The sequence below is a fragment of the Nyctereutes procyonoides genome, unplaced genomic scaffold (genome assembly GCF_905146905.1).
Source record: "Nyctereutes procyonoides isolate TBG_1078 unplaced genomic scaffold, NYPRO_anot_genome, whole genome shotgun sequence".
NCBI classification, from domain to species: domain Eukaryota; kingdom Metazoa; phylum Chordata; class Mammalia; order Carnivora; family Canidae; genus Nyctereutes; species Nyctereutes procyonoides.
In genome coordinates this window covers 65,295,088-65,322,250 of record NW_026575046.1, presented here as the reverse complement: position 1 = coordinate 65,322,250, position 27,163 = coordinate 65,295,088, and the positions used below count along the sequence as shown (strand labels likewise).

Sequence of the window (27,163 nt, the reverse complement as noted above, 5' to 3'; positions counted from 1 at the left end):
TTAAGATCTGTGCATTTTACTGTAAGTAAATTACACCTTAAAGAAAAAACTACACACATGCATATAAACAAGTGTGAGATCGTTAATAGTCATCTTTAGTGGTAGGATTAAAAGCGATATACTTGTTTATCTGCAATTTTGACTTCTCCAAAACTAATACATTATTACCTCATTTTAACTGATGTATAATTGAGATACATTATATTAGTTTCACATGTGCATGTATTACTTTTCTGTTAAGTAAAACCTTACCATCCTGCTTCTTCCCAGATGCCTTAAACAGACTCAAGCTTCAGCCAGAAATGGCCCTGCAGTGCCAAGATGAAACCTAGCTAAAAATCAGCTCACCACACATAGTCTTCTGCAAGCCTCATGAGGCCAGGGAGTCCATCCATCTTGTCTATTCCTATATCCCCAGCACCTGGCACAGTCTTATATAAAATAGGTACTCCATAGATCTCCGGTAACAAAAATGTTATTTTTATATTGAACCAAAGCCATACAAAGACCCTTTGTAGCCTAGGAATCTTCATGGCAAAGATTCTCTTAGGGGCACTTGGGGGGGGGTCAGTCAGTTAAACATCTGCCTTCAGCTCAGGTCATGATCCAGGGTCCTAGGATGGAGCCCTGCGTTGGACTCTCTGCTTAGTGGGGAGTCTGCTTTTACCTCTCACTCTGCCTTCCCCAACCTTGCTCAAGCTTTCTCTCTCTCAAATAAATAAAATCTTTAAAAAAATATATATTTCCCTAAAACTTCAAAACCATATTATTGCACAAGATAGAATCTCTTTCAGTAAGAAACTAAATATTTTGGACAGATATTCAAGAAAAATTGCCTTCATCATAAGAATCCCTATTACCACCTCTAATAAGTGGGATATTCCAAAACATAAGCCAAGTTCTGCACTTTTACCCAAGGCCTGTAGCTTTAACCAACAACACATCTCCTTTTCAAGTAACAGCCAAAGAATTCAATATGAAAGACTGCCATTCAATCCTATCAAAGTGCAGTCAACCAAACTTACATGAGAAAAACAGTTTAGTACTAACTATACATAGGGGGGGCCAAGAGGGAGGACGTGGTGGGGGGGTCCTAACTCTGCATAGTTAGATCACCCAAAAGCACCATACCATTGGTTTAGTTTCCCCCTAATATGTTTTTACTGGATTATGTCTAATGTTATAACCTCAAATTCTAGGGATCAATACAAGAGAGAACCATATGAACCACTGTATCTTCTGCAAAATTCCTGAAGACACTGCTCATCATCATTTTGAGTTAATATTTACATGACAAGTTTTTCTTGCATTAAAAACAAGCAAAGGGGGCAGCCCCGGTGGCATAGCGGTTTAGCGCCGCCTGCAACCCAGGGTGTGATCCTGGAGACCCGGGATCAAGTCCCACATCAGGCTCGCTGCATGGAGCCTGCTTCTCCCTCTGTCTGTGTCTCTGTCTCTGTCTCTCTCTCTCTCTCTCCTGTGTCTTTCATGAATAAATAAATTAAATCCTTAAAAAAAAAAAAAAGAACAAGCAAAGGATTCTTTCCTAAAAAAAATTGCTATGGTCCTTTTTATCAGAAAGAACTGTAATAATCGATGTGTTTGTGGAATACAGTTCAAGTATACCAGTACTTGAAAACTACTAAATTCTTTTTTTTTAAGATTTTTTTTAAACTTATTTACTCATGAGAGACAGAGAGAGAGAGAGAGGCAGAGACACAGACAGAGGGAAAAGCAGGCTCCATGCAGGGAGCGCAACGTGGGACTCAATCCCCGGTCTCCAGGATCACACCCCGGGCCAAGGGTGGCACCAAACCACTAAGTCAATGGGGCTGCCAGAAAACTACTAAATTCTAATGTTCAAGTACAATTAGAACATTTCCTTGGTTTTCAGGTAAACATTTTCTCCCCATCCCATCTTTACGGTTTCTGAGCTCCCTGACTTTAACATTCTCTTTCGTATCTATGTCCTCATTACAAACTACCTCAAATCTTTAGAATGAGATGGGGTATCAAGAACAACAAAAAATGGAACCATGAAACAGGATCTAAAGCCTGCCTTTGGAGCAGGAACAGAAACTCTTTCAACCTTCCCTAGGATTTACCAAGAGGGAGAGAAATTCAGTGGTTTGCCTGGTGCTCTTTGTCATCAGACAAAACTGTTCCACCTGGGACACCAGTGAGCATACTCTTCAACTGAATGACATCTGAGGCAATGATTAGGAACCAAACACTGGTCCGTGGGTATTTTTTCCTCTTCCCTCCTCGCTCTTGTCCTGCTTTACCTTACTATTTGGTGCTACCTCAGGCTTATGGGGAACATTTAGGTACAAGAAGAGTGATACTGGAACTAAGAAGTACTGCATATTTGTCAGACTATCTACTTAGAGCCACTGCACTGTTTGTGTTCTACATCTCACAAAGAAAAGTCACAAGGGATACATTTAAAGCTTCGGCGTTTACTGGACACTGAATAATTCATTCAAAATCGATAGAGCTACATGAGCCGTTAGCTTAAGAACTGAAATCAAAGTTCTGTTTCTTTCTTTTTTTTAATATTTTATTTATTTATTCATGAGAAACACAGAGAGAGAGGCAGAGACACAGGCAGAGGGAGAAGCAGATTCCGTGCAGGGAGCCTGATGTGGGACTCGATCCAGGGTCTCCAGGATCAGGCCCTGGGCCAAAGGCGGCGCTAAACCGCTGAGCCACCTGGGCTGCCCCAAAGTTCTGTTTCTGATCAGATAACATCCCTTAAAAACAAAAAACACCCCAAAAAAACAAATATTCAACTACCCATTTCTTTAAAATCTGTATATAGCACTACAGGTTTCATTAAATCTGAACTTAGCCCCATTTATTTAATATTTCAATTTAAAAAGCCAGTGAAGGGCAGCCCTGGTGGCCTGGCGGTTTAGCGCTGCCTTCGGCCCAGGGCATGATCCTGGAGACCTGGGATCGAGTCCCGCGTTGGGCTCCCTGCGTAGAGCCTGCTTCTCCCTCTGCCTATGTCTCTGCCTCTCTCTCTCTGTGTCTCGCATGAGTAATAAATAAATAAATAATTTTTAAAATAAAAAATAAAAAGCCAGTGAAGTATATATTAGTCTATTCAATTTCAATGTTTTCCTTTCTTTTATTTTAATTTGGGATCTTTACAACACAAAAGGTTGAGATCAACAATGCCGTTTACTGAGTCTTTCTAAGTATACCAAGCACAAAGGCTGAGATTAAAGTAGAACAGAATAAATAAATAAATAAATAATAAATAAATAAATAAATAAATAAATAAATAAATAAATAAATAAATAAAAAGTAGAACAGTAATGTAGGAAAAAAAAGTTAAATAATACATTTTACTTACCAGGGCTATAAGTGTGGTGTGCATGTGTGTATTCATGTGTATGTATATATGTGGTTCTTTTTGTAGGAGATATTTTTTTCCTTTTAGGGAAACAAGGCACTTCTAATCCATCTAAACAGCCAATTCTGATTCTCCTTCTCCTCAGAAATAAATTAATTTTGCACTATATACTTTTTAAGAGAGTAAATGTGGCAGAGGAGAAGGTGGAAGAAGAGGCCTGGGGAGGCTTACTCTACTTGCTGGTTTTGAATCTTTCCAGCTTTTGAAAAAAGGATCTTCAAAAAATTTTTGCCTGCACTGCAGATTTTTGGCAGTGTAACTTTGTCCTATTTCAAAAGCTTTGCTGAATTTGAAAAACTACAATTACTGTTTTCATCCTGTCATGTCAAAAATTCTTAGGAACTATTAAGGCTGCTCTTCATTTCCTATGCACACGAACCCTGACATGCTTAAAAGGACTCAGATTTGGCATTTAGCCACAAAAGGCACCAAGAGACATAAAAGAGAGGAACTCAGTTAAATCCTCACATAGCTCAGGATAAAGCTTCAGTGATTAAAACCCTGTGACCTGATTTTCATAGGTTAAAAAAAAAAAAAACTTCCCTAAACAAATATTTTATCTACCCTGAAACAACTTCTTAGCAAGATTATCCCAATGGCAGTCAAGAAAATGCAGCTGCTTTCAGTTTCATTTAATAAAAAACTATCTGGAAATAAAGTATCAGGACTTACTCTTAAACCAGGTAACATTGTTCTGCTTTGTGAGGTAAGGTATAAAGTTTTATCTTACATAAGGAAATTGTAAATATTTAATTTTCAAACAATTATTTTGAATTTTAGATTAAGACAGAGAGAAAACATTTATATCCATCAGTGAGCAAAGATCAAGACAAAGAAGTATTCTTTGCAGACTCCAAACTCCATCAGCTCATGATTTTGCTCAAGAAAAATATCTTTTATTTTTTTTTTTAAAGATTTTACTTATTTATTCATGAGAGACACAAAGAAAGAAGCAGAGACAGAGGCAGAGGGAGAAGCAGGCTCCATGCAGGGAGCCCAATGTGGGACTCGATCCCAAGATCACAGGATCACTCCCTGAGCCAAAGGCAGACGCTCAACCACTGAGCCACCCAGGGGTCCCAAAAAATATCTTATCTTCAAAACAATGGAAAAGGAGAAATGGCCCACATGTCATTATATTACACAGTTTCATATATAATATACATAAAAATTTTTAAATCCTTTTTACCTCGTCTTATCGAATGAACTAGGGAACCCATTTCTACAAGGCCATATTAAAATAGTACGGGACCTGAATATTATAACTGAATTTTAAAAATCCTCTTCAAATGAGTCAGTTTTCAAGTTTCTCTTATTCTTCATCAATCTTAAGAAAAAGGAGTAAAGAGTAGGGAAGATGATTCTTTAAATAAAGCTGTTAGGTCACATGTACACGTAAATTAAAATTTTATAGTAGGGATCCCTGGGTGGCGCAGTGGTTTAGCACCTGCCTTTGGCCCAGGGCACAATCCTGGAGACCCAGGATCAAATCCCACGTTGGGCTCCCGGTGCATGGAGCCTGCTTCTCCCTCTGCCTGTGTCTCTGCCTCTCTGTCTCTCGGTGTGTAACTATCATAAATAAAAAAATAACAAATAAAAAAATAAATTTATAGTAAAAAGAATAACAACTCTGCCCCCAGAATAGCAATGTTTTCCTGGAACCCAAAGAGACTACTTGAACAGTTATAGGTATCTTACAAAACTACCTTATTTAAAAAAGAAAATTAAGGTGCATTTCTTGAAATACAATGAAGACCTTTGTAAGAAATCGTGTTGTATGTTCGAGTTATTGTGGTAACAGAATAATGGCCCTCCAGAGACATTCACGTCTTATTCTCTGGAATTTGTAAATAGGCTATCTTACAGGGCAGACAGACTTTTGCAGATGTGATTAAGGTTAAGGAGTTTGAGACGGGATGATTATCCTGAATTATCTGGGTGGGCTCCATCAAATCACAGTCCTTAAAAGCAGTGAACCTGTCCCTACTATGGCCAGTATGTGATAACTTTATCACAGAGATAAATGGGTCAGAGTGCTAAAAAGCTGCTACTGACAAAGATAGAGGAAGGGGGTGACTAGCCAAAGAATGTGGGTGTAGCCTCAAGAAGATGGGCTTTTTTTTTTTAATTTTTTTATTGGAGTTCAATTTGCCAACATATAGCATAATACCCAGTGCTCATGCCATCAAGTGCCCCCCTCAGTGCCCGTCACCCAGTCACCCCCACCCCCCGCCCACCTCCCTTTCAACCACCCCTCGTTCTTTTCCCAGAGTTAGGAGTCTCTCATGTTCTGTCTCTCTTTCTGATATTTCCCACTCATTTTTTCTCCTTTCCCCTTTATTCCCTTTCACTGTTTTTTATATTCCCCAAATGAAGTAGACCATATAATGTTTGTCCTTCTCTGATTGACTTATTTCACTCAGCATAATACCCTCCAGTTCCATCCACGTCGAAGCAAATGGTGGGTATTTGTCGTTTCTTTCTTTTTTTTTTTTTTTGTCGTTTCTAATGGCTGAGTAATATTCCATTGTATACGTATACCACAGAAGATGGGCTTTAAAAGCAAGGAAATAAAAAAAAAATTTTTTTAAAATAAAAAAATAAAAAATAAAAGCAAGGAAATAAACTCTTCCTTTGAACCCCCAGATAGGAAAACAACCCTGCTGACACTTTAAGCCTAGTGAAACCCATATCAGACTACCCCCACAGACCTATAAGATAATAAATCTTCATTGTTCTAAGCCACCAAGATTGTAATGTGTTAAGCAGCACAAAACACTAGTACAGTATCCCATACCGTTCAATACATAATGAAGAAAATTTCCTTTCAAAGAAAATAATGGGATGTCCTGTTAATAACAAAATTTGCCTACTAAACTAGTATAAAGTCTTTCCATAAAAATTTTTAATTTTTGCTTTAAATCCATTTTAAGCCTTTCGGACACTGGTCCAATGTTAAGTACAACTGGGTGAGTCAACAAACCTTGTTACCGTATGACAAAAACAAGTTTGCCTAAGTGCAAAACCAAGTCTGTGATACCAAAGAGAGGCCAGTAAAAGATGACCAGCCTTCCCCTTTCCTGTAGATTACTTACTCAATGAATTCCTGTTTACACTGCTGTAGCATCTCACATGTCTGCTGGATCTCTTGTTCACTCAAAAGCACCAACATCCCAATGGTTAGGTGAAGTTTTTTGGGATTCTGGAAAATGGTGCTATCAACCCCATGATCCTGTTATCAAATGGAGAAAAACAAGAAACTCAGCCCACACAAAAGTAAATGGCAGGGAGAGAATTTAGAGTCCAGAGATAAGCCCACACATCTATGACCAACTGATTTTTCAGCCAGATGCCAAGACAATTTAATGGAGAAAGAAGAATCTCCTCGACAAATAATTCTAGGACAACTGAATAACCACATGCAAAAAAATGAAGTTGGACCCATACCTCATACCATATATAAAATTACATCAAATGGATCAATGACCTAAACATATGAGCTAAAACCATAAAACTCTTAGAAGAGTTTTCTTAGGGGAAAATCTTTATGACCCTGGACTTGGCAATAGATTCTTAGATATTAATCAATAGAATGGGCAACAGAAGACAAAAATAGATAAATGAGACTTCACCTAAATTAAAAACTTTTGTGTATCAACACTATCAAGAAAGTAAAAAGACAACCTATCAGAAAGTAAAAAGACAACCTACAGAATCACAGAAATATTTGCAAATCATGTTTCTGTTAAGGGTGTATATCCATAATATATAAAGAATGCATTCCACAAGTGAAAAACAAAGAATTCAATTTTTAAAATAGAAAATGAATTTGAGGGGTGCCTGGGTGGCTCAGTCAGTTAAGCATCCAACTCTTGATTTCGGCTCAGGTCATGATCTCAGGGTTGTAAGATCGAGCCCCACCTTGGGCTTCACCCTGGCCAAGATTCTCTCTTTCCCTCTCCTTCTGCAGAAAAGGAAAGAAAGAAAAGAAAAGAAAAGAAAAGAAAAGAAAAGAAAAGAAAAGGAAAGGAAAGGAAAGGAAAGGAAAGGAAAGGAAAGGAAAGGAAAGGAAAGAAAGGAAAAAAAAGAAAAGAAAAGAAAAGAAAAAGAAAGAAAAGAAAAAGAAAGAAAAGAAAAGAAAAAAAAGGAGAAAAAAGAAAGGAAAGAAAGAAAAAAGGAAAGAAAAAAGGAAAGAAAAAATGAACTTGAGTAGACATTATTCCAAAGAAGAAATACAAATGGCCAATAAGCACATGAAGATGTTCGACTTCATTAGGCATTAAGGAGAATGCAAATGAAAACCACAATAAGGTACCATTTCATACCAATTTGGCTGGCTATAATAAAAAAGTAGAAAATAACAAATGCTGGCAAGCATATGCTTAATGGGTACAGGATTTCTTTTTGGGGTGATGAAAATGTTTCAAAGTGATACAGAGCTCATAGTTACATAACTCTGTAAGTGCACAAAATGCCAATGCATCATTCCCTTTAAAATGGCTGATTTGGGGGGCAGTCTGGGTGGCTCAGTGGTTTAGCGCCACTTTCCAGGGCGTGATCCTGGAGACCTGGGATCGAGTCCCACGTCAGGTTCCCAGCACAGAGCCTGCTTCTCCCTCTGCCTATGTCTCTGCCTCCCTCTCTCTCTCTCTCTCTCTCTCTCTCTGTCTCTCTCATGAATAAATAAATAAAACCTTTAAAAAAAATGGCTGATTTTGTGTTATGTGAAATTCACCTCAATGAAATAAATTTTTTTGAAAAGGAACTGGTAGCCTGATAGAATGGCATGCTGGGGGAAACAGAATGCCTTCTAAATGTAGGCTCTAATAATATCTTTTGCTCCTTTACCAGCTCTGTAAGGCCCAGAGCAACTGGGATTTTTTCTTTGACGGGATTCCCCAAAGAACAATATACTCTCTACAAAAAAAAACCTCTGTTTCTGGGATAACTGAGTGGCTCAGTGGTTGAACATCTGCCTTGGGCTCAGGGCTTGAACCCGGGTCTGGGGATGGAGTCCTACATCGGGCTCCCTTCAAGAAGTCTGCTTCTTCCTCTATGTCTCTGCCTCTCTCTGTGTCTCTCATGAATAAATAAATAAAATCTAAAACAAACAAAAAAAAAACACCGTTTCTATCTTAGCAGACAGTACAGTATTTTCAGGTAAAATATTATGTTTTAAGAATAAATTCTCCCAAGCAGAGAGAAGAATGAAAAATGAATATGGAGAGATATCCAGACACTGGAGTTGCCACATCAAATATAGTTATCCTTTTTCATCATTCCTTATTCCTTGCACTTCAAAACATTTGTGTCTGGGTAGCCAAAATAGTAAATAGACTCATAAATCTCCCTTTTCAAAAACAATTGAAGTGCAACTCACTTAACATACAATTAACCATTTTAAAGTGTACAATTTAGTGATATTTACTGTATTCACAATGTTGTGCAACCATCAGTCCTTTTTAGTTTCAAAACTTTTTCACCCCATAAAAACACTCCATAATCATTAATCATTCTCCATTCCACATCACTCATCCCCTGGTAACCTCTAATTTGCTTTCTGTCTCTTTGGATTTATCTATTCTGGATATAGCATATAAAAGGAATCAATATATGACTGTTGTGCCCGACTTTTTTCACTTAGCATGTTAACTGAAAGTCCATCCAAGTTATACCGTGTATTGGTACTTCATTCCTTTTTATGGCTGAATAATATTCCATTGTGTATATATAACATAATTTGTTTATTCATTCACCTTTAATGGCCATTTGGTTTGCTACCATCTCATGGCTACTACGCATAATGCTGCTATAAACATTCATGTACAAGTTTCTGTGTTGCCATGTTTTCAGTTCTTTTGGGTATATACCTAAGACTGGAACTGCTGGGTTACATAGTAATTTTAATGCTTAATTTTTTGAGGAATCACCAGTTTTCCACATCTCAATCATTTTACATTCTTAGCAGCTGTATAAGGGTTCCTATTTCTCTCCACCTTTGCCAACACTTACTACTTTCCTTTCAAAATTTTATTATAGCCATTCTACTGAGTAGGACATGTTACCTCAATGTATTTTGATTTGCATTTCCCTGTTGACCTATGATGTTGAACATCTTTTCATGTCCTTGTCGGATACCTCCTCCGGAGAAATATCTATGCGAATTCTTTGCCCATTTGTTGTTGAGTTATACAAATTCTTTAATTATGATACTAGGGATGCCTGGGTGGCTCAGCGGTTGAAAGTCTGCTTTCAGCTCAGGGCGTGATCCCAGGTGCAGGGATCGAGTTCCCCATTGCGCTCCCTGCAAGGAGTCTGCTTCTCCCTCTGCCTGTGTCTCTGGCTCCCTCTCTGTGTCTCTCATGAATAAATAAACAAAATCTTTAAAAAAAAAAAAAGTATACTGATACTAGGCCCATATCAGATCACGAATCCCTTTTGAAGCTAAGTAGGTCTCAAGTTTCATTATGTTCATTCTGCAAATGAAGACAAGAAAAAAGTTAAGAATCTTCTCCTCCAGCAAAAGCAAAGCACAAATCCTACGTTGCATTGCCAAGTTCTGGTTCCATAATCTGATCTCTGGATTAATAAACTACCCCAAAGGCAAAGAAATGAATTTATCAAACACAGATAGCTTACATTCTGTTCTTGGCTTGCCTAAGACTGCCTAATTTTTGCGTTGGCAACAGGAGTTAATAGATTATTCATTTTCTAAGTGTTAATGGAGTTTGAGTTATTTTTATAACTGATGGAGAATTTTGTGATTCTACACATCAACTCAAATTGCCTCATTTAATTAAAGTGATTTTAAGGAACAATCAGTTGTAAATGTGTCAAGGAAGGCTAAGTGCAATGTTTATCACCCCAGCTGCTCTAACCTGTGGCAGGACCGGTCATTTTAGAAAGGCATGCAAAGTGTTTAAATGCCCCTCAAATGATTCCAAAATTCCAAAATCCATCCATAACTTCATTCCAAACTACAGTTGAGAATTGCTTCCTTCATAATAAGAGCTAGTATTTTTTTTTTTTGCCCTTATTCTGTTCCAGGCATTTCCTATGCACTTTACATAGACAAATACCCTATGAGGAAAGATATATTATCCCCATTTCACAGATGAGGAAATTGAGGCACAGAGAAGTAAAATAACTTTCCCAAAGTAATACTGCTAGTAAGAGATGAAGCTAAAATTCAAACCCAAGCAGTCAAGCCACAAAGTCTACACTTTTGATCAATACTATATTGCCTCATTAGTAACAGCCATTTAGAAGAGGCAGGAACAATGTGATCATCACCCAGAGGCAAGGCCTTACACATTCAACAAAGCTCACACAATAAATGGATCTGATCACTAAATGGAGAATAAAGCAAATCTCATAATTCTCTAAAAAGAGATATTAATATTTGCCTTTCCTTGATGTGACACCATAAAAGCATGATCTATAAAAGAAAAAAAAATAGGATGAATTGAACTTAATCAAATTTAAAAACTTGTACTTCAAAAGATTCCATTGGGCAGCCCCGGTGGCTTAGGGGTTTAGCGCCGCCTTCGGCCCAGGGTGTGATCCTGGAGACTCCAGATCGAGTCCCACGTCGGGCTCCCTGCAAGGAGCCTGCTTCTCCCTCTGCCTGTGTCTCTGTATCTCTCATGAATAAATAAATAAAATCTTTAAAAAAAGAAAAAAAATATTCTATTAAGAAAATGAAAAGACATGGGGCACCTGGGTGGCTCAGTGGTTGAGCATCTGCCTTCAGCCCAGGGCATGATCCTGGAGTCCCAGGATGGAGTCCCACATCGGGCTCCCTGCATGGAGCCTGCTTCTCCCTCTGCCTGCGTCTTGGCCTCTCTCTCTTGTCTCTCATGAAAAAATAAATAAAATCGTAAAAAAAAAAAAGAAAATGAAAAGACAAGCCACAGAGAAAAATATCTGGGAGAAAATATTTACAATTCATATATCTAATAAATATAAATATATAATAAATTCTTAAAATTCAATAATAAAAAGATATATAATTCCATGTGAAAATGAACAAAGAATCTGAATAGACATTTCACCAAAGAAGATATACTAATGACTAAGAAACGTGAAAAGATGCTGAACGTCATTAGTCATCAAGGAAATGCACATCAAAATCAAAATGAGATATTGCCTCACCCCCATCAGAATGACTATAATCAAGAAGACAGACATTAAGGACATGGGGAAACTGAACTGCTCCTATATCGTTAGGGTAGAAGGCCATAATATGCACAACACACTCTAAATGGTTCAGAATGAAAGAAAAAAGAGAGGGAGAATGATAAAAACAGAGTGTTCTGAGTATGAGTAAAGGGTGCTATCCTTAGTCTTACAACTTTTCTGTGAGCTTAAAATTATTAGTATCCTATTGGTACTGTAACAAATTACCACAAATTTAATGGTTTAAAACAATACAAAAAAACTTACTACCTAGCAAAAGGAAGCTCTAGAACTTTTCCTTCCTTACCTTATTCTCTGAGAGCCTATCACTTAGGTCAACCTGAGTTCACTTGCCAAGAAAATACTAAATACTGGGAAACAAAACATAGAGAACACAAAAGAGCAGGAAAAAGAACAGATGGGATACCTAACGACCACACAATCTGAATTCTTCTGGAGAACTCTGAGTCATAAGCCTTCATTCTTTAACTGTATTAGAAATTATATCATTTATATGTAATCCCACTGGACAGTCTTTTAGTAAATGGAGAAACACCCTGAATTTTAGCATGCCATCTATGAAGAAAAATCTTTTCTCTTACTGAATTATCTAAATTTAATGTGGAACTAAATTTTATGTGGAACCAAACAATCTTCAAGGCGATGGCATAAATCTCTAGAGCCACTATTTGTCTTTGCTCAGAATATATCATATTCCTACCCACAAGCCTCTTGACTGAAATGAAAAAAAGACCAACAGCAAATTCTTTACTCCAGGGGTTTTAATTACACTGGGCCATGCTCCAAGTTCACCATTACTTGCAGCTAGAACGATTTTACTCCATTAGGTTGGACAATCAGGCTGGTGCCTGAGAATTCTAATGGTGACGACTTTCCACCCAACAAGAAGCAGCAAAGGGTGAGGTAACAGAATTCTCTAGAGCAGTTCTGTCTAAATGAAAAAAAGAAAGTGTTTCTTTAGGGCTAAGTCATATCTAAAGTGTTTATTTGTTGTTTTTTTAAAGATTTTATTTATTTATTCATGAAAGACAGAGAGAGAAAGAGGCAGAGGGAGAAGCAGGCTCCATGCTGGGAGCCTGATGTGGGACTCAATCTCGGGTCTCCAGGATCACGCCCTGGACCGAAGGCAGGCGCCAAACCGCTGAGCGACCCAGGGATCCCCTAAAGTGTTTATTTGTTAAATAAGGGCTTATCCAAGGAGAAAATGATGTTCCAGCTACCTCCCCAAAGCTGGTGTGCAGGCCTCAGCCACAGTGCAGAGTTCCAGGTGCAGTCTCAGGTGCAAAACCTTACTACCCCTGTCCTTCAAACTGCAGCTCCATGATCTACCACTAGCAACTACCACATCCTCACAGGCCCTTCATTGATTGCACTTTTAATCCAGCACATGGGCTCCACTGGGGCAGAACTGCTGGCAATGCTATCAGCATGAACAATTAACAAGTAATAGCGACATCTAAAAATGTCAAGCTTGGGGAAAAGGCCAGTGGAGGAAAGTATGGATTAGCCCACCATGGAGCATTCACTCATTCTCTCTGCTTCCTTAAAGCCCCAGGTAGAACTCAATCATCCTCTCCACACAGATGGGATATAAGGCAGGCACATCTGCCAGAGCTGTCAGCTAGCAAGGGGAAGCCTCCATGCCATTACATAAGAGTTAAGAACACCTATGAATCTAATGCAAACCTGTACCACCAGAAGCACTCGGATTTGACATTACATGCTGAGAACCAGAGACAAAACAAAACAAAGCAAAAAAATTCCTCAAATTATATTCACAGTTATCATCTTCTAGGAGCTCCAGGCATAGCAAAGGTTCGTGATTTAGCTATAAAAGGCCTTTAAACCTGGAATACAGAGTCTAGGGTTCTAATTTTGACTCTGTTACAAACCAGCTGTAATTAGGCAAGCAATTTCGCTTCTCTGGACCTCGTTTTCCTCCTTTGTAGGAGATGGCCTAGTTTACCTCTACGTCAAAGGTCCTATAAATTTTTTTTAAATATATATATTTTTTAAACTTTTATTTATTTATGATAGTCAGAGAGAGAGAGAGAGAGAGAGAGGCAGAGACATAGGCAGAGGGAGAAGCAGGCTCCATGCACCGGGAGCCTGACGTGGGATTCGATCCCGGGTCTCCAGGATCACGCCCTGGGCCAAAGGCAGGCGCTAAACCGCTGCGCCACCCAGGGATCCCATCCCGGTCCTGTAAATTTTTTACATGCTCCCACAAAACCTATAATTAAGTACAAAATAGGTATTCGTGAAGGATCCACCAATTCACTTCCTGATATTCCATGCAAGGACAGGAAATAAACATGGGAGCCTTCCCTATGCTCATATTTTCTTTCCTTTTTTATGGCTAAACCCCATGAAATCACTTCTGGGCAAGTGACATAAATCTCATTCACACAGGAAAGTTACTCAAACAAGGCAGACTGGTGAAAAGAGCATTTAGCTTTGCAACCAGAGAGGCCTACATTCAAATTCTAATTCTGCCTCCTATCAGCAGTGTGACCTGAAGTGAGTTACTCAATTGTCCTGAAACTTCAATTTCATCATCTATAAAAAGGACATTTCCCTCACAGAGTTGTTCTGAGGATTAAGAGAGACATGTGTGAAGCCTCTGGCAAACAGTATGGAATAAATACAGGCTTCCCCTGCTTCCTGCTTCTTACATGGCCATGTACCACTCTAAACAAATACCATCTCTGCTCACTTTATAAAGCACCATCAAGAGCTAATTAAATGACTCTGCTGAGTCATTTCTATTATTCTTTATGAATGTTCAAGAGAGTCTCTATATGTTATTAAATATCTTAAGTTGAATATGCTTCAGAAAACAGAGTTTGGATTGGATTCTTTTGGCTTATAAATTCTATACAGATGTAATTACAGGAAAGTGGAGATTCTTAAAAACAAAGGACAAATATTCAAACATTAGATTTTATACTGGCCAGAAAAAAAGAATGCACTGTCTAAATATCCTTACCCATAAAAAGGAGCAAAGGGTATCCTCCCTTCACTAAAGAATGCATCCTTCTTATCTTTAATGAAAACAATGAGGGGTTAACCCTACTTTTCTGGGGTTTTTTTTAAGATTTTTTTTATTTATTCATGAGAGACACAGAGGGAAAGAGAGGCAGAGACACAGGCAGAGACACAGGCAGAGGGAGAAGCAAGCTCCATGCAGGGAGCCTGACGTGGGACTTGATTCCAGGTCTCCAGGATCATGCCCTGGGCTGAAGGTGGTGCTAAACCGCTGAGCCACCCGGGTTGCCCCTAACCTTACTTTTCTAAAAGCTTGACTATCCTCCTTAAGTTAGTTGTAAGCACTAATTCACAATCTATCTACCAACCTACATTCATTTCCAGACACTGATCACTCACATATTAGTAATGTGTTAACAGTACACCACTTCTTCAAATCAGACCCTTAGCTTCTTTTGGATGCCATGCTTTCCCTCATCGCCCATACTGTAATCTATGGCATTATTACAGAAACAGCTAACACTTATACAGCACTAGCTTTGTGCCATGCTCTGCACATAGCTTAAACACCATAATCTATTAACACATTTATTCTTCATATCAGCAGTAAAGATGGGTACTATCATTATCCCCACCTTAGAGACCTCTGTAATATTTCTGGAGTACATAACCTCCTAAATAAACCCCAGATCTAGTCTTTTCTTTTTTTAAAAGATTTTATTTATTTGACAGAGAGAAGGAGAGCACAAGCAGGCGCAGCAGCAGGCAGAGCAAGAGTGAGAAGCAGGTTCCCCGCAGAGCAGGGAGCCCGACATGGGGTTCTATCAGGGATCATGACCTGAGCCAAAGGCAGATGCTTAAACAACTGAGCCACCCAGGTGCCCCTAGTCTTTTTTTTTTTTTTTCAATAGACTCTATTCAATAGGTTCTAACTGGTAGTTGCCTCTGGTACCCCACTCCTTAACCCTCAATCCACTCTGCACACTGCCTTCAGAATTATTTTTCTACAATTCTAAGTTAATAATTTTTTATACAAAGCTTTAATTTATTTGTGTGTGTGTATGTGAGAGAGAAAGAGAGAGAGAGAGAGAGAGCAAGTGAGCAAGCACAAGTGGGGGGAGAAAGGCAGAGGGAGAGGGAGAAGCAGGCTCCCCAGTTAGCAGGGAGCCCCACGCTGGGCTCAATCCTAGGATACAACCAAAATCCTTTACCCATACAAGACCTTTTACCACCTGGATACCATTCACCTTGCCACTCTTCCCTACCCTACCCACTTCTAGACTCTACTCTTAAAAACCTCCCCACTCTCCCCTGAAAACAGACTAGAACACTGCCATACCTTGCAGGTGCCATTTCCCCTGCAGAGAATGCCCACCCCCTACTTGCCAACCTGGCACAAGCTTTTGTTCTTCCATCAAGACTCTGCTCAAGTGTCACCTCCCTTTTCCAACCACTGGAGAACATCTTCTGTAGGTACCCACTGCATTCCCTCCTAATGGCACCTATCGCACAATGCTGTAACTATATCCACATGATTTCCCTCCCTAGAGTACAACATCCATAAGAGTAGAGTCCATCGTTAGTACATAATACATAACCTGGCAAATGGCAGACATCTAATAAATACCGAATGAATAGAAGATAAACATTTGTTCAAAGCAAATATCTCCATTCAAATTGTGCAATATATGAATCTTATAAACATTTCTTACTTTCTGGAAAGAAAATGAGTGGGAAAAATTAGAGGGTGACAAAACATGAGAGACTCCTAACTCTGGGAAACAAACAAGGGATAGTGGAAGGGGAGGTTGGTGGGGCGATGGGGTGACTGGGTGATGGGCACTGAGGGGGGCACTTGACGGGATGAGCACTGGGTGTTATACTATATGTTGGCAAATTGAACTCCAATAAAAAAAACTAGATATATATATATATATATATATATACACACACACACACACACACACATATAAAACATTTCTTACTTTCCTACCCAACAGCAAGACTCAGGAATTTACAATTTTTCTTACAACCAAAGACAACTATTCCATCTCCATCCTAAATTAGTTCATAAGAGAATTAAAAATCCCACAACTCCCCTTATATATGAAGAATCCTAAATTATACACCAAAGGTTTTATATATAAATTTTCTTCTTCAATGAATACTAAATGGAAAAATAATCCCAAATCGGGGGTGGGGGGGACCCAGATCCATTGGTCCCTTCTGCCCAGTGTCAGCCTTCACATTACAATGTGAGCAGAATTATGTAGTTTCTGGAGCTATAACCTATCCAGGTTCTCCAGGCAGCCTGAGAAACCCCCTGTTGCTATAAGCCCTCAGAATGCTCCACCAAACACATTTTTGAATTACTGTTTTTCATTACTGATGTGCTTTCTACTGGACCCTGCTGTGAGATAAAATAGAATTATAGCAGCATTACCAGCTATAGAATGACTGAGAGGTATACAGAGTTTTAATATACTTCTTGAACTCACAGACAGTGAAGACATCTTTGAATATTAATGCAAGAGACGAAAGAGTGAAAAAGTAAGGTGCAGTTTATCTACAGATCACACAGATGAAAAATACCTTGCAGATGTCTGCGAGCAGCTAAATCCTACATTAAATACTCTCAGAGAGGCTTAGAGAGCTGCAGCACAGGAATGATAGTGATAATGTCTGGAGTGAAATAACATTTCTTATAAACTGATCAGCACAAAGGAAGGTGATTTCAGAAAACGCTCTTCTAAAAGGTAAATTCACAGTTTCCTTGGTGAATCAAGGGTGAGGTCAAGGACAAGCATGCCACCAAATAAAGGCAGAAAAGAGACTTTTTTAAAGGAATAAAAGTTCAAGGAAGAAGGGTGAGGGAAAGATACAATGTGACCTGGGAGGAGAAAGGTCCTCTGTTATATCAAAAATGTGACCTTCACAACGTTTAAAAATGAAAACTGGGCAGCCCAGGTGGCTCAGTGGTTTAGTGCCGCCTTCAGCCCAGGGTGTGGTCCTGGAAACCCAGGATCGAATCCCATGTCTGGCTCCCTGCATGGAGCCTGCTTATCCCTCTGCCTGTGTCTCTGCGCCCCACTCCCCCGTGTGTCTCTCATGAATGAATGAATAAAAATTAATTAATTAATTAATTAATTAATTAATTTTTAAAGAAGAAAATTAAGGGCACCTGGGTGACTTAGTGGTTGAGTATCTACCTTTGGCTCAAGTCGTGATCCTGGGGTCCTGGGAGTCCCGTATCAGGCTCCCCACCTGCTCCTCTCTGTCTCTCTCTCTGCGTCTCTCATGAATATTCTTTAAAAATAAAATAAAAAATAAATAAAAAATAAAAATAAAAATAAAATAAAAATGAAAATGGAGGGGCACCAGGGTGGCTCAGTCAGTGAAGCATCCAACTCTTTTTTTTTTTTTAAAGATCGTATCTATTTATTTGAGAGAGGAGTGTGTATGTGCGAAAAAGAGAGCGAGCACACACATAAGCTAAGGGAGGGGCAGATCCATCTGAGAGATCCCTCTGAGAGAGTGAGAAGCAGACTCCTCACTGAGCAGGGAGTTCGATGCAGGGCTCAATCCCAGGACCCTGGAATCATGACCTGAGCCAAAGCCAAAACCAAGAGCCAGATGCTTAACCAACTGAGCCACCTAGGTGACCCTAAGTGTCCAACTCCTGACTTCAGCGCAGGTCATGATCTTGAGGTCATAAGATCAAGCCCAGAGTGGGGCTCTAGGCTCAGCAGAAAGCCTGCCTGGGACTCCCCCTCTTCCTCTGCCCTTCCCCTTCCACGCTCTCTTTCTCAAAATAAATAAATAAATATTTTTTAAAAATGAAAATTAAGGGCACCTTGGTGGCTCAGTCAGTTAAGCACCGGACTCTTGGTTTTGGTTCAGGTTGTAATCTCAGGTTTATGGGATCAAGCCCTGCATTAGGCTCCACACTCAGTGTGGAGTCTGCTTGTTGCTCTCCTCTCTCCCTCTGCTCCCTCCTACTCTCTCTGTCTAAAATATATAAAGTCTTTAAATATTTGTGGTAGGCAGAATTCTAAGAATAACCTTCAATGACCCGGACTCTCATATAATCCCTTCTCCTTTGATTGGGGGTAGAACCTATGAAAGTAATGAGACGTCACTGCTATGTTATATGGCCCAGTTAACCTTAAGATAGGGAGATTATCCCAAACGAGCCTGATCTATACACATGAGCTCTTTAAAAAAAAGCAGTTTTCTCTGGCTGATGGCAAAAGTCAGAGATTTGAAGCATAGGGGAATTTAATAGAAGCTAGAAGGGGCACGTATCAAGGGTATGGGGACTCAGGACTACAGCCACAAGGAACTGAACTTGGAAGCAGACTCTTCCCCAGGGCCTCTGGTGTGTTCCAAAATGGCCAACACCTTGATCTCAGCCTGTGAGATGCTAAGCAGGGAACCCAGTTGAACCCACAAGATTCTCTGATCTACAGAACTACTAAGTACTGTGAGATGATAAATGGATATTGTTTTAAACTACCAAGATTGAGGTAATTTACTATGCAGAAACAGAAAACTCATAATAGGGTAGGGTACAAATGTAAACTAATAAACTCATATTTCAATAGTACCTTTCACACCAGAGATCCCAAAAGGACTTGATATGTTTGACATAACTATCCAAGAGGATAAATTCACCTTTTAAAAATATTATTTATGGGGGCCGGTTGGCTGGCTCAGATGATGGAGCATGTGACTCTTGATCTCAGGGTCATGAGTTTGATCCCCATGGTGAGCATGAAGCCTACTTAAAAAAAGAGAATAAAAATCTTTCAAAATACTATTAATATTTAATAATTTAATAATATTAATGAGTTGTTTTAAGAAGATAGTCTCACTTCTTGTAGTCCTGATTCAGAACTAAAGATAGACATCCTTAATAAACAAAAGGCCTTCTTAGATGATATCTGATCCATATATCTTTTTTTAACAATTAGGGAATATATGATTTAGAATTGAAAAATCCAAGCACGGGATGCCTGGGGTGGCTCAGCGGTTGAGCGTCTACCTTTGGCTCAGAGCATGATCTTGGGATCCAGGATTGAGTCCCACATCAGGCTCTCTGAATGGAGTCTGTTTCTCCCTCTGCTTGTGTCTCTGCTTCTCTCTCTCTCTGTCTCTCATGAATAAATAAATAAAATCTTAAAAAAAAAAAAAAACAAGTATAACAGGGAAGGCTTTCTTGTTCTTTTTTTAAATCTTCAAATACTGTGCAAATTACTATCCAATTTTAGTAAAGGTTGGTCTCAATGAAACACTTGCTGGGGGCACCTGGCTGGCTTAGTCATTAGTGTACAACTCCTGATCTCAGGGTTGTAGGTTTGAGCCCCATGACGGGTATAGAGATTACTTACAAATTAAATTAAATTAAATTAAATTAAATTAAATTAAATTAAATTAAATTAAATTAAATTACTTGCTAAAAGACTAGTAAAACTGGTTAACAGATAAGCAATCATCAAAACATCTTGAATTTCTTTCTTTTAAAAAAAATATATATATGCTTTTAAGTAATCTCTATGCCCAATGTGGGACTTGAACTCAGGACCCTGAGATCAAGAGTCACATGTTCCACCAAGCAAACCAAAGAGCACCCCAAAATATATTCAATTTCAACAGGATTCTTTTCCATTCAAATAATTTCCTATAGTGACTACCACAACTAACCTCATATATTTGTTTTATTGGATTGTATGAATTAGAGCAGTTATTAGGTCACACACAATGCTGTATCATCCATTCTACTTAGCACAGTAGACCCATAACTGTAGTACCCTGGGTAAGTTACTCTCCCAGAATTTCCATTCCTTCATCAATAAAATGGAATATTAATCTACCACATAAGGATGGACTGAAGATTAAACAAAATAACACAGAAAGCACTCAGGACACTGTCTAGCACAAGGCGAGAGCTCAACAATTACTTGCTATTTTATATATCACTCAATGTTGAATGAGTGAATAAAACTAGTGGTAAACCTAGCCTTATTTACAAGATTAAAAATCATCAGAAGCATTATTCATAATAGCCCACAAATGGAAACAAGCCAAATGTTCATCATGGAGGAATATGTAAACAAAATGTGGTATATCCATACAATGGAATATTATTCAGCCATAGAAAGAATAGTGTTACATGATAAACCATAGATAAGCCTTAAAAACACTGTAAGTGAAACACAAAAGGCTACACATCATATGATTCCATTTACATGAAATATTCAAAATAGGCAAACCCATGGTGAAAGTAAATGAGTGCTTGTCAGGGGCTGGAGGAAGGTGGCAATGGGGAGTGACAGCTTAGTGGATATGGGATTTACTTTTTTGGGGCAATGGAAATATACTAGAATTAGTAGCAATGGTTGCACTGTAATAAAGATACTAAATATCACTGAACTGTGCACTTTAAAAATGGGAATTTTATGCTGTATGAATATCTCCATTTAAAAATATATGAGAATATCTCCTTTTGCCCATGGAAAATTAATTCCTATAGAACTCGTCCTCCTGCTATCAATAACTAGAAAACTAGATAAAATATATAAATCAAATGTTTACAGGCATTAGATTAATAGTCCTGAAAAGTGATCCCTAAGTTAGGAGAAAAGAGCAAACTGAGTCCCATCCTGGCTTTCTGAATGGAGACAACTTCCACAGTGGTACAGAGTGGGGAAACCAGAGCCCAGTGAGTTGAGATGACAAAAAGTGGATTTCAGGAATGAATGCCAAGGCAAATAAAATTTGCAGGGCCAACCACTAGAGGAGGAAGTTAAAAAAAAAAAAAAGTGGGGGTAGATGCAAATCAAGAAATCTGCATAAAGTCTCTTTCAGACTTTGGCTGAACAACAATCTGCACTTGTAGAGCTCACGTGAAACTCACAAGACCAGATAAGAACAACTAACAGAAGCTGTTAACCAAACAATACCCAAAGCTCAAATAGCAGATAAATACTCAAATTTTTACCAGCCAGAATGGAGAGACTATTCTTAAATACACAGAACAATGACCAGAGATACCAGAAAGGATACACCTTAGTAGTGAAGCTAAATTAGCCCTACAGTAAAGCATACTCTACATCTGCTCCTAAGGGGCTTAAAAACAAACTTTGGAGGGGCACCTGGGTGGCTCAGTGGTTGAGCATCTGCCTTTGGCTCAGGTCAGGATCGGAGAGTCCTAAGATCTAGTCCCACATCGGGCTCCCGACGGGGAGCCTGCTTCTCCACCTGCCTTTGTCTCTGCCCCACCCTCTGTGTCTTTCATGAATAAATAAATAAAATCTTTTCAAAAAATTAAATCTTTAAAAAAATCTATTAAAATTTAAGGTTTACTCTCCTTTAACCCACATATTCTATTTCTAAGAATCTGTCTCAAAATATATCTCAAAGAGTGGATGGAACTGGAGGGTATTATGCTGAGTGAAATAAGTCAATCAAAGGACAAACATATGGTCTCACTCATTTGGGGAATATAAAAAATAGTGAAAGGGAATAAAGGGGAAAGGAGAAAAATGAGTGGGAAATATCAGAAAGGGAGACAGAACATGAGAGACTCCAAACTCTGGGAAACGAACTAGGGGTGGTTGAAAGGGAGGGTGGGCGGGGGGTGGGGGTGACTGAGTGGCAGGCACTGAGGGGGGCACTTGATGGGATGAGCACTGGGTGATATTCTATATGTTGGCAAATTGAACACCAATAAAAAATAAATTTATCTAAAAAAAAAAACAAAAAACAAAAACAAAAGAAAAAAATAAAATATATTTCAAAAAATAAATTTATTTCAAAATATATATATATATCTCAAAGAAATCATCAGCTAAGACATAAAGATGCACATACAAAAATGTTCATTATAGTAATATTAATAAAAATAATTTCCTTTAATGGTCCATTAATAGAGGATTGATGAAATAAGTTAGGGTACTGGGGCACCTGATTGGTACAGTTGGCTAAGCATCCAACTCTTGGATTGGGCTCAGGTGGTGATCTCAATGTTAATGCAATGGAGCTCTGAGTCAGGCTCATGCTCAGTGAAGAGTCTGCTTGAGATTCTCTTCCTCACCCTCTGCCTCTGCACCTCCCACCTGTGCTCTCTCTCTAAAAATAAATAATAAGTAAATCTTTTTTTAAAATGTTAGGGTACGTTCATAGAATACAGCAATTTAAAATAGTAATTAGGGGCAGTCCGGGTGGCTCAGTGGCTTAGCGCCACCTTCAGTCCCTGGTGTGGTCCTGGAGACTGGAGATCGAGTCCCACATCAGGCTCCCTGCATGGAATGGAGCCTGCTTCTCCCTCTGCCTGTGTCTGTGCCTCTCTCTCTGTGTGTGTGTATCTCTCATGAATAAATAAAGTTTAAAAAAATAAAATAAAATAAAATAGTAATTAGGCCACCTGGGTGGCTCAGTTGGTTGTGTGACCAATTCTTGGTTTCAGCTGGGATTGTGGGATCGTGCCCTGAGTTGGACTCTGTTCAGTGCACTACTTGAGATTCTTTCCCCCCCACCCCCCTTCCTCTCTACTCCTCCCACTGCTTGTGCTTGCTCACTCTCAAAAAAATAAATAAAATCTTTAAAATAGTAATTAGGTTTACATGTATTTACTTGAAACATGCTGTTAAGTCAAAAAGTAGTTACAAAACACTGTGTATGACAAACTTTATTTTAATAAATGTATATAACAAATACATCTATAAACTCAAAAACTTGAAGAGCCAACTTTATACCAACAGGTGTCATCACTTTCCTACAAACAGGAGAATGTTGAGCCCTTTATTTTAGAGATGAAGAAATGATCAGAGATAACAAATGAACGTCAGAGGAACCAAATCAAGACTGAATGCCATAGTCTTTCATGAAACAACTCCTATCTCAATGCTCTTCAAAGCTACAGGACAGTGGGGGGAGGGGGGACGCAGTGCTGGGCTGGCTCAGTGTGCAGACCATGCAACTCCTGATTTTGGAGTTGTAAATTCGAGCCCTACACTGGGTGCAGAGATTATTACTTAAAAATAAAATCTTAAAAAAAAAAAAAAGCTACTAGAAGGGAACTCCCCTAAATAGAGGTAATAAATTCAGAGTACCACTGGAAAATGCCTAAAGACTTTTGCAGCCATCTTTCTATTGTTCTAACACCAAAATGAAATTCACAAAAAATTTCTTCCATATAATAGGTAGATAATGATCTCTTACTACTTATTTACTCTTCTACCCTGGGCTCCCCTGCTGTTATCAGAACCTGACTTAGATGGAGGAAGAAAGCAATGTCACTATGGAGTCTCCCTGAAAGCAGGAAGGAAGCACTCTGGACTGATTAAGGCCAGCATGACATTCACAGTGGCCAATCTCATTCCAGTTGAGTTAAAGTAATCATTCTCCAGTATTTGTTCCCTGTCAGCCCAAGTCAAGAGCCAAAAGAAAAGTGAGAAAGTGTACACACACACACACACACACACACACACACACACACACAGAAAAAAAGGCTTCTTATTACAGGCTGCTTGTCACATACCAATATTTCTAACATTTTAAAAAAAATATATAACTACTGAGCTTCAATGTTAGTATTTACAAGGTAAAATTAATTCCAAAATTTGCCAGCACCCCAGGCCCAAATTTACCAGCCCATATTGAAACTTCAGGGTTCCCGATTTTCTCCTATCCCACCTTCTACTGAAAATGAAATTATCTTGCTATAAAATGCTGAGAGGAAAAAAAATATTCTGATGACTTACTAATTTTATATATATATGTAGTATTTGGCTTACAGATGTGCCTTTGTTCAAGCACATAAATATCAAGTTAATCACTTAAAAATGGGTTATATAACGATACTGTCTACTCATATTTCCCAGTCTGAATCTACTCACCTTTGTAGCCTCCTTTTTTTTTTTATTAATGATTTTATTTAAAATGTCATGAAAGACAAAGAGAGAGGCAGAGGGAGAAGCAAGTTCCATGCAGGGAGCCCGATGTGGGACTGGATCCCAGGACTCCAGATGACATGCTGAGCTACCCAGGTGTCCCGGTAGCCTCCTTTTTAAAAAAAATTTTGTTTTAATTTGAGTAGAGTTGACACACAATGTTACATTAGTCTCAAGTGTACAGCACAATGATTCAACTTCTCTATATCTTATCCCATGCTGTAGTCTCCTTCTTAAATAATCAATTTTATCAATTCCGACTCCCAGTCCCACACAAGTACTTGGATTCTAATACTTCTGTATCTGTGTATCTATATTTCATTATATTCTAACACTTAAGAGCCAGTTTGAGAGGCACCTGTGTGGCTCAACTTGTTAAGTATCTGACTCTTGATCTCAGCTCAGGTCTTGATCTCAGATCTCAGGGTTGTGAGTTGAAGCCCCATGTGGGCTCCACACCCAGCATGGAGCCCACTTTAAAAAAAAAAAAAAAAAAGACCCAGCTAGAGCAATAGAACAGGATAAGGGAAAGGAAAGGAAAAGAAAAAAGGAGGGGAAAAAAAGGAACAATAGACAGAAGAATCTTGTAAAAACTTTCACCCAGAACATTTTCATTAACCTAGCACACAACTATTAAAGACAACCCTCATCTTTTCTTAATACACCAAGGAATACTAATAATTTTAATCTAAGTAGTCATAAAAATAGCAGAAGTAGGGATCCCTGGGTGGCGCAGCGGTTTGGCGCCTGCCTTTGGCCCAGGGCGTGATCCTGGAGACCCGGGATCGAATCCCACGTCAGGCTCCCAGTGCATGGAGCCTGCTTCTCCCTCTGCCTGTGTCTCTGCCTCTCTCTCTCTCTCTGTGTGACTATCATAAATAAAAAAATTTTAAAAAAAATTAAAAAAATAGCAGAAGTAGTAGCTACCATTTATGATATGCTTATTATGTTTCAAGCACCACGTTTAGTACTCTACATTACCTCATTAAATCCTTCCTACAAAGCAAGCTATAAAGGTCTGGAGAGGGGATACCTTGGTGGCTCAATTAAGTGTCTAACTCTTGATCTTGGCTCAGGTTTTGAGTTTGAGCCCCATGTTGGGCTCCATGCTGGGCATGGAGCATATTTAAAAGGGAAAAAAAAAAGGATTTAGAGAGATTCACTTGGGCAGCCCTGGTGGCTCAGCAGTTTAGCTCCTGCCTTTGACCCAGAGTGTGATCCTGGAGACCTGGGATTAAGTCCCACATCTGGCTCCCTGTATGGAGCCTGCTTCTCCCTCTGCCTGTGTCTCTGCCTCTTTCTCTGCGTGTCTCTCATGAATGAATAAATAAAAATCTAAAAAAAAAAAAAAGCTACTTAAAAAAGATAGAAAGGTTCACTTGTCCAAGTCTACACAGATCGAGGAACCCAGAATCACACTCAGGTTCATCTGTTTCAAGAACCAAAGATATCAACCACTGTTCTATTTCATTCTGTATGCTTTTACTCCTCTCAATCATGTAATTATTGAAAAAACACAGCATAGATAGACATCTATATGCATAAAAATGAACTTTGACCTAAATGTCACACCTAATATAAAAATTCACTGGATCATAGATCTAAATATAAAAAAGTAAAATTACATGGGACGCCTGGGTGGCTCAGCTGTTGAGCGTCTGCCTTTGGATCAGGGTGTGATCCCGGAATACCGGGATTGAGTCCCACACTGGCCTTCCTGCATGGAGCCTGCTTCTCCCTTGGCCTGTGTCTCTGCCTCTCTTTCTGTGTGTCTTTCATGAATAAATAAATAAAATCTTTAAAAAAAAAAAAAGTAAAATTACAAAAATGCTACAGATAACCTTGGTGACCTGGGGTTAAACAAAGAGTTCCTAGACATGGCACTAAAAGCACAATCCATAAAAGAAAAATTAATAAATTGGATTTCACCAAAATTTAAAACTTTTACTCTGCAAAAGGCACTAGTAAGAGAATGAAAAGAAAAGCCATGGCTTGGAAAAAAATATCTGGAAATCCCATATCCTTGAAAGGACTTGTAACAAGAAAAAATATAAAAGAACTTTTCACAACTCAACAGTAAGAAAACAAATAATTTTACAATAGGCAAAAGATGTGGACATCTCACCAAAGAGGATATAAAGATAGCAAAAAAAGCACACAAAAAAAATCTAAACACACCCCAAGAAGTCCATTTTACTACATAATTTTTAAGATAAAATAAAAGATTTTTAAATTCTTGTTGATAACTAGTTAACTACAGGTTTTAAAAAAGCTACTTTACCTCTTGTTATATATCAAGATACATTCCAAATAAACTAAAATGTTAAGTGTAAATTGTGAAGTAATACTGATCCTCTTAATATACATGAAGCTCTTAAAAATAAATTTAAAAAATGAACGCTCAGAGAAAAATGGGACAAGACATGAAGAAACAAAAATATATGAAAAAGTCTTATCTCACCAATATCAAATAAATGAACAACCAAGCAACAAGCTAATATTTTTTGTCAACTGGATTACAAAAAACGAAACAAAAAAAAAACTTAAAATAATAGTAACACCAATATTGGCAAGGGTAGGAAAAGGAAACTAAAGAAAACTA

General features: G+C 38.6%; 1 protein-coding gene across 4 annotated transcripts in view; it reads right to left on the bottom strand.

Annotated features, from left to right (window-relative positions):
- The window catches only part of ASCC1 (activating signal cointegrator 1 complex subunit 1), a 100,198-nt gene that overhangs the window by 54,477 nt on the left and 18,558 nt on the right, over positions 1-27,163 (bottom strand). For all 4 annotated transcript variants that reach the window (XM_055324926.1, XM_055324927.1, XM_055324929.1 and 1 more), the window contains one exon: positions 6,517-6,653. In XM_055324926.1, coding sequence (XP_055180901.1) covers positions 6,517-6,653 — 137 coding nt within the window. The remainder of the gene's footprint in view (positions 1-6,516; positions 6,654-27,163) is intronic.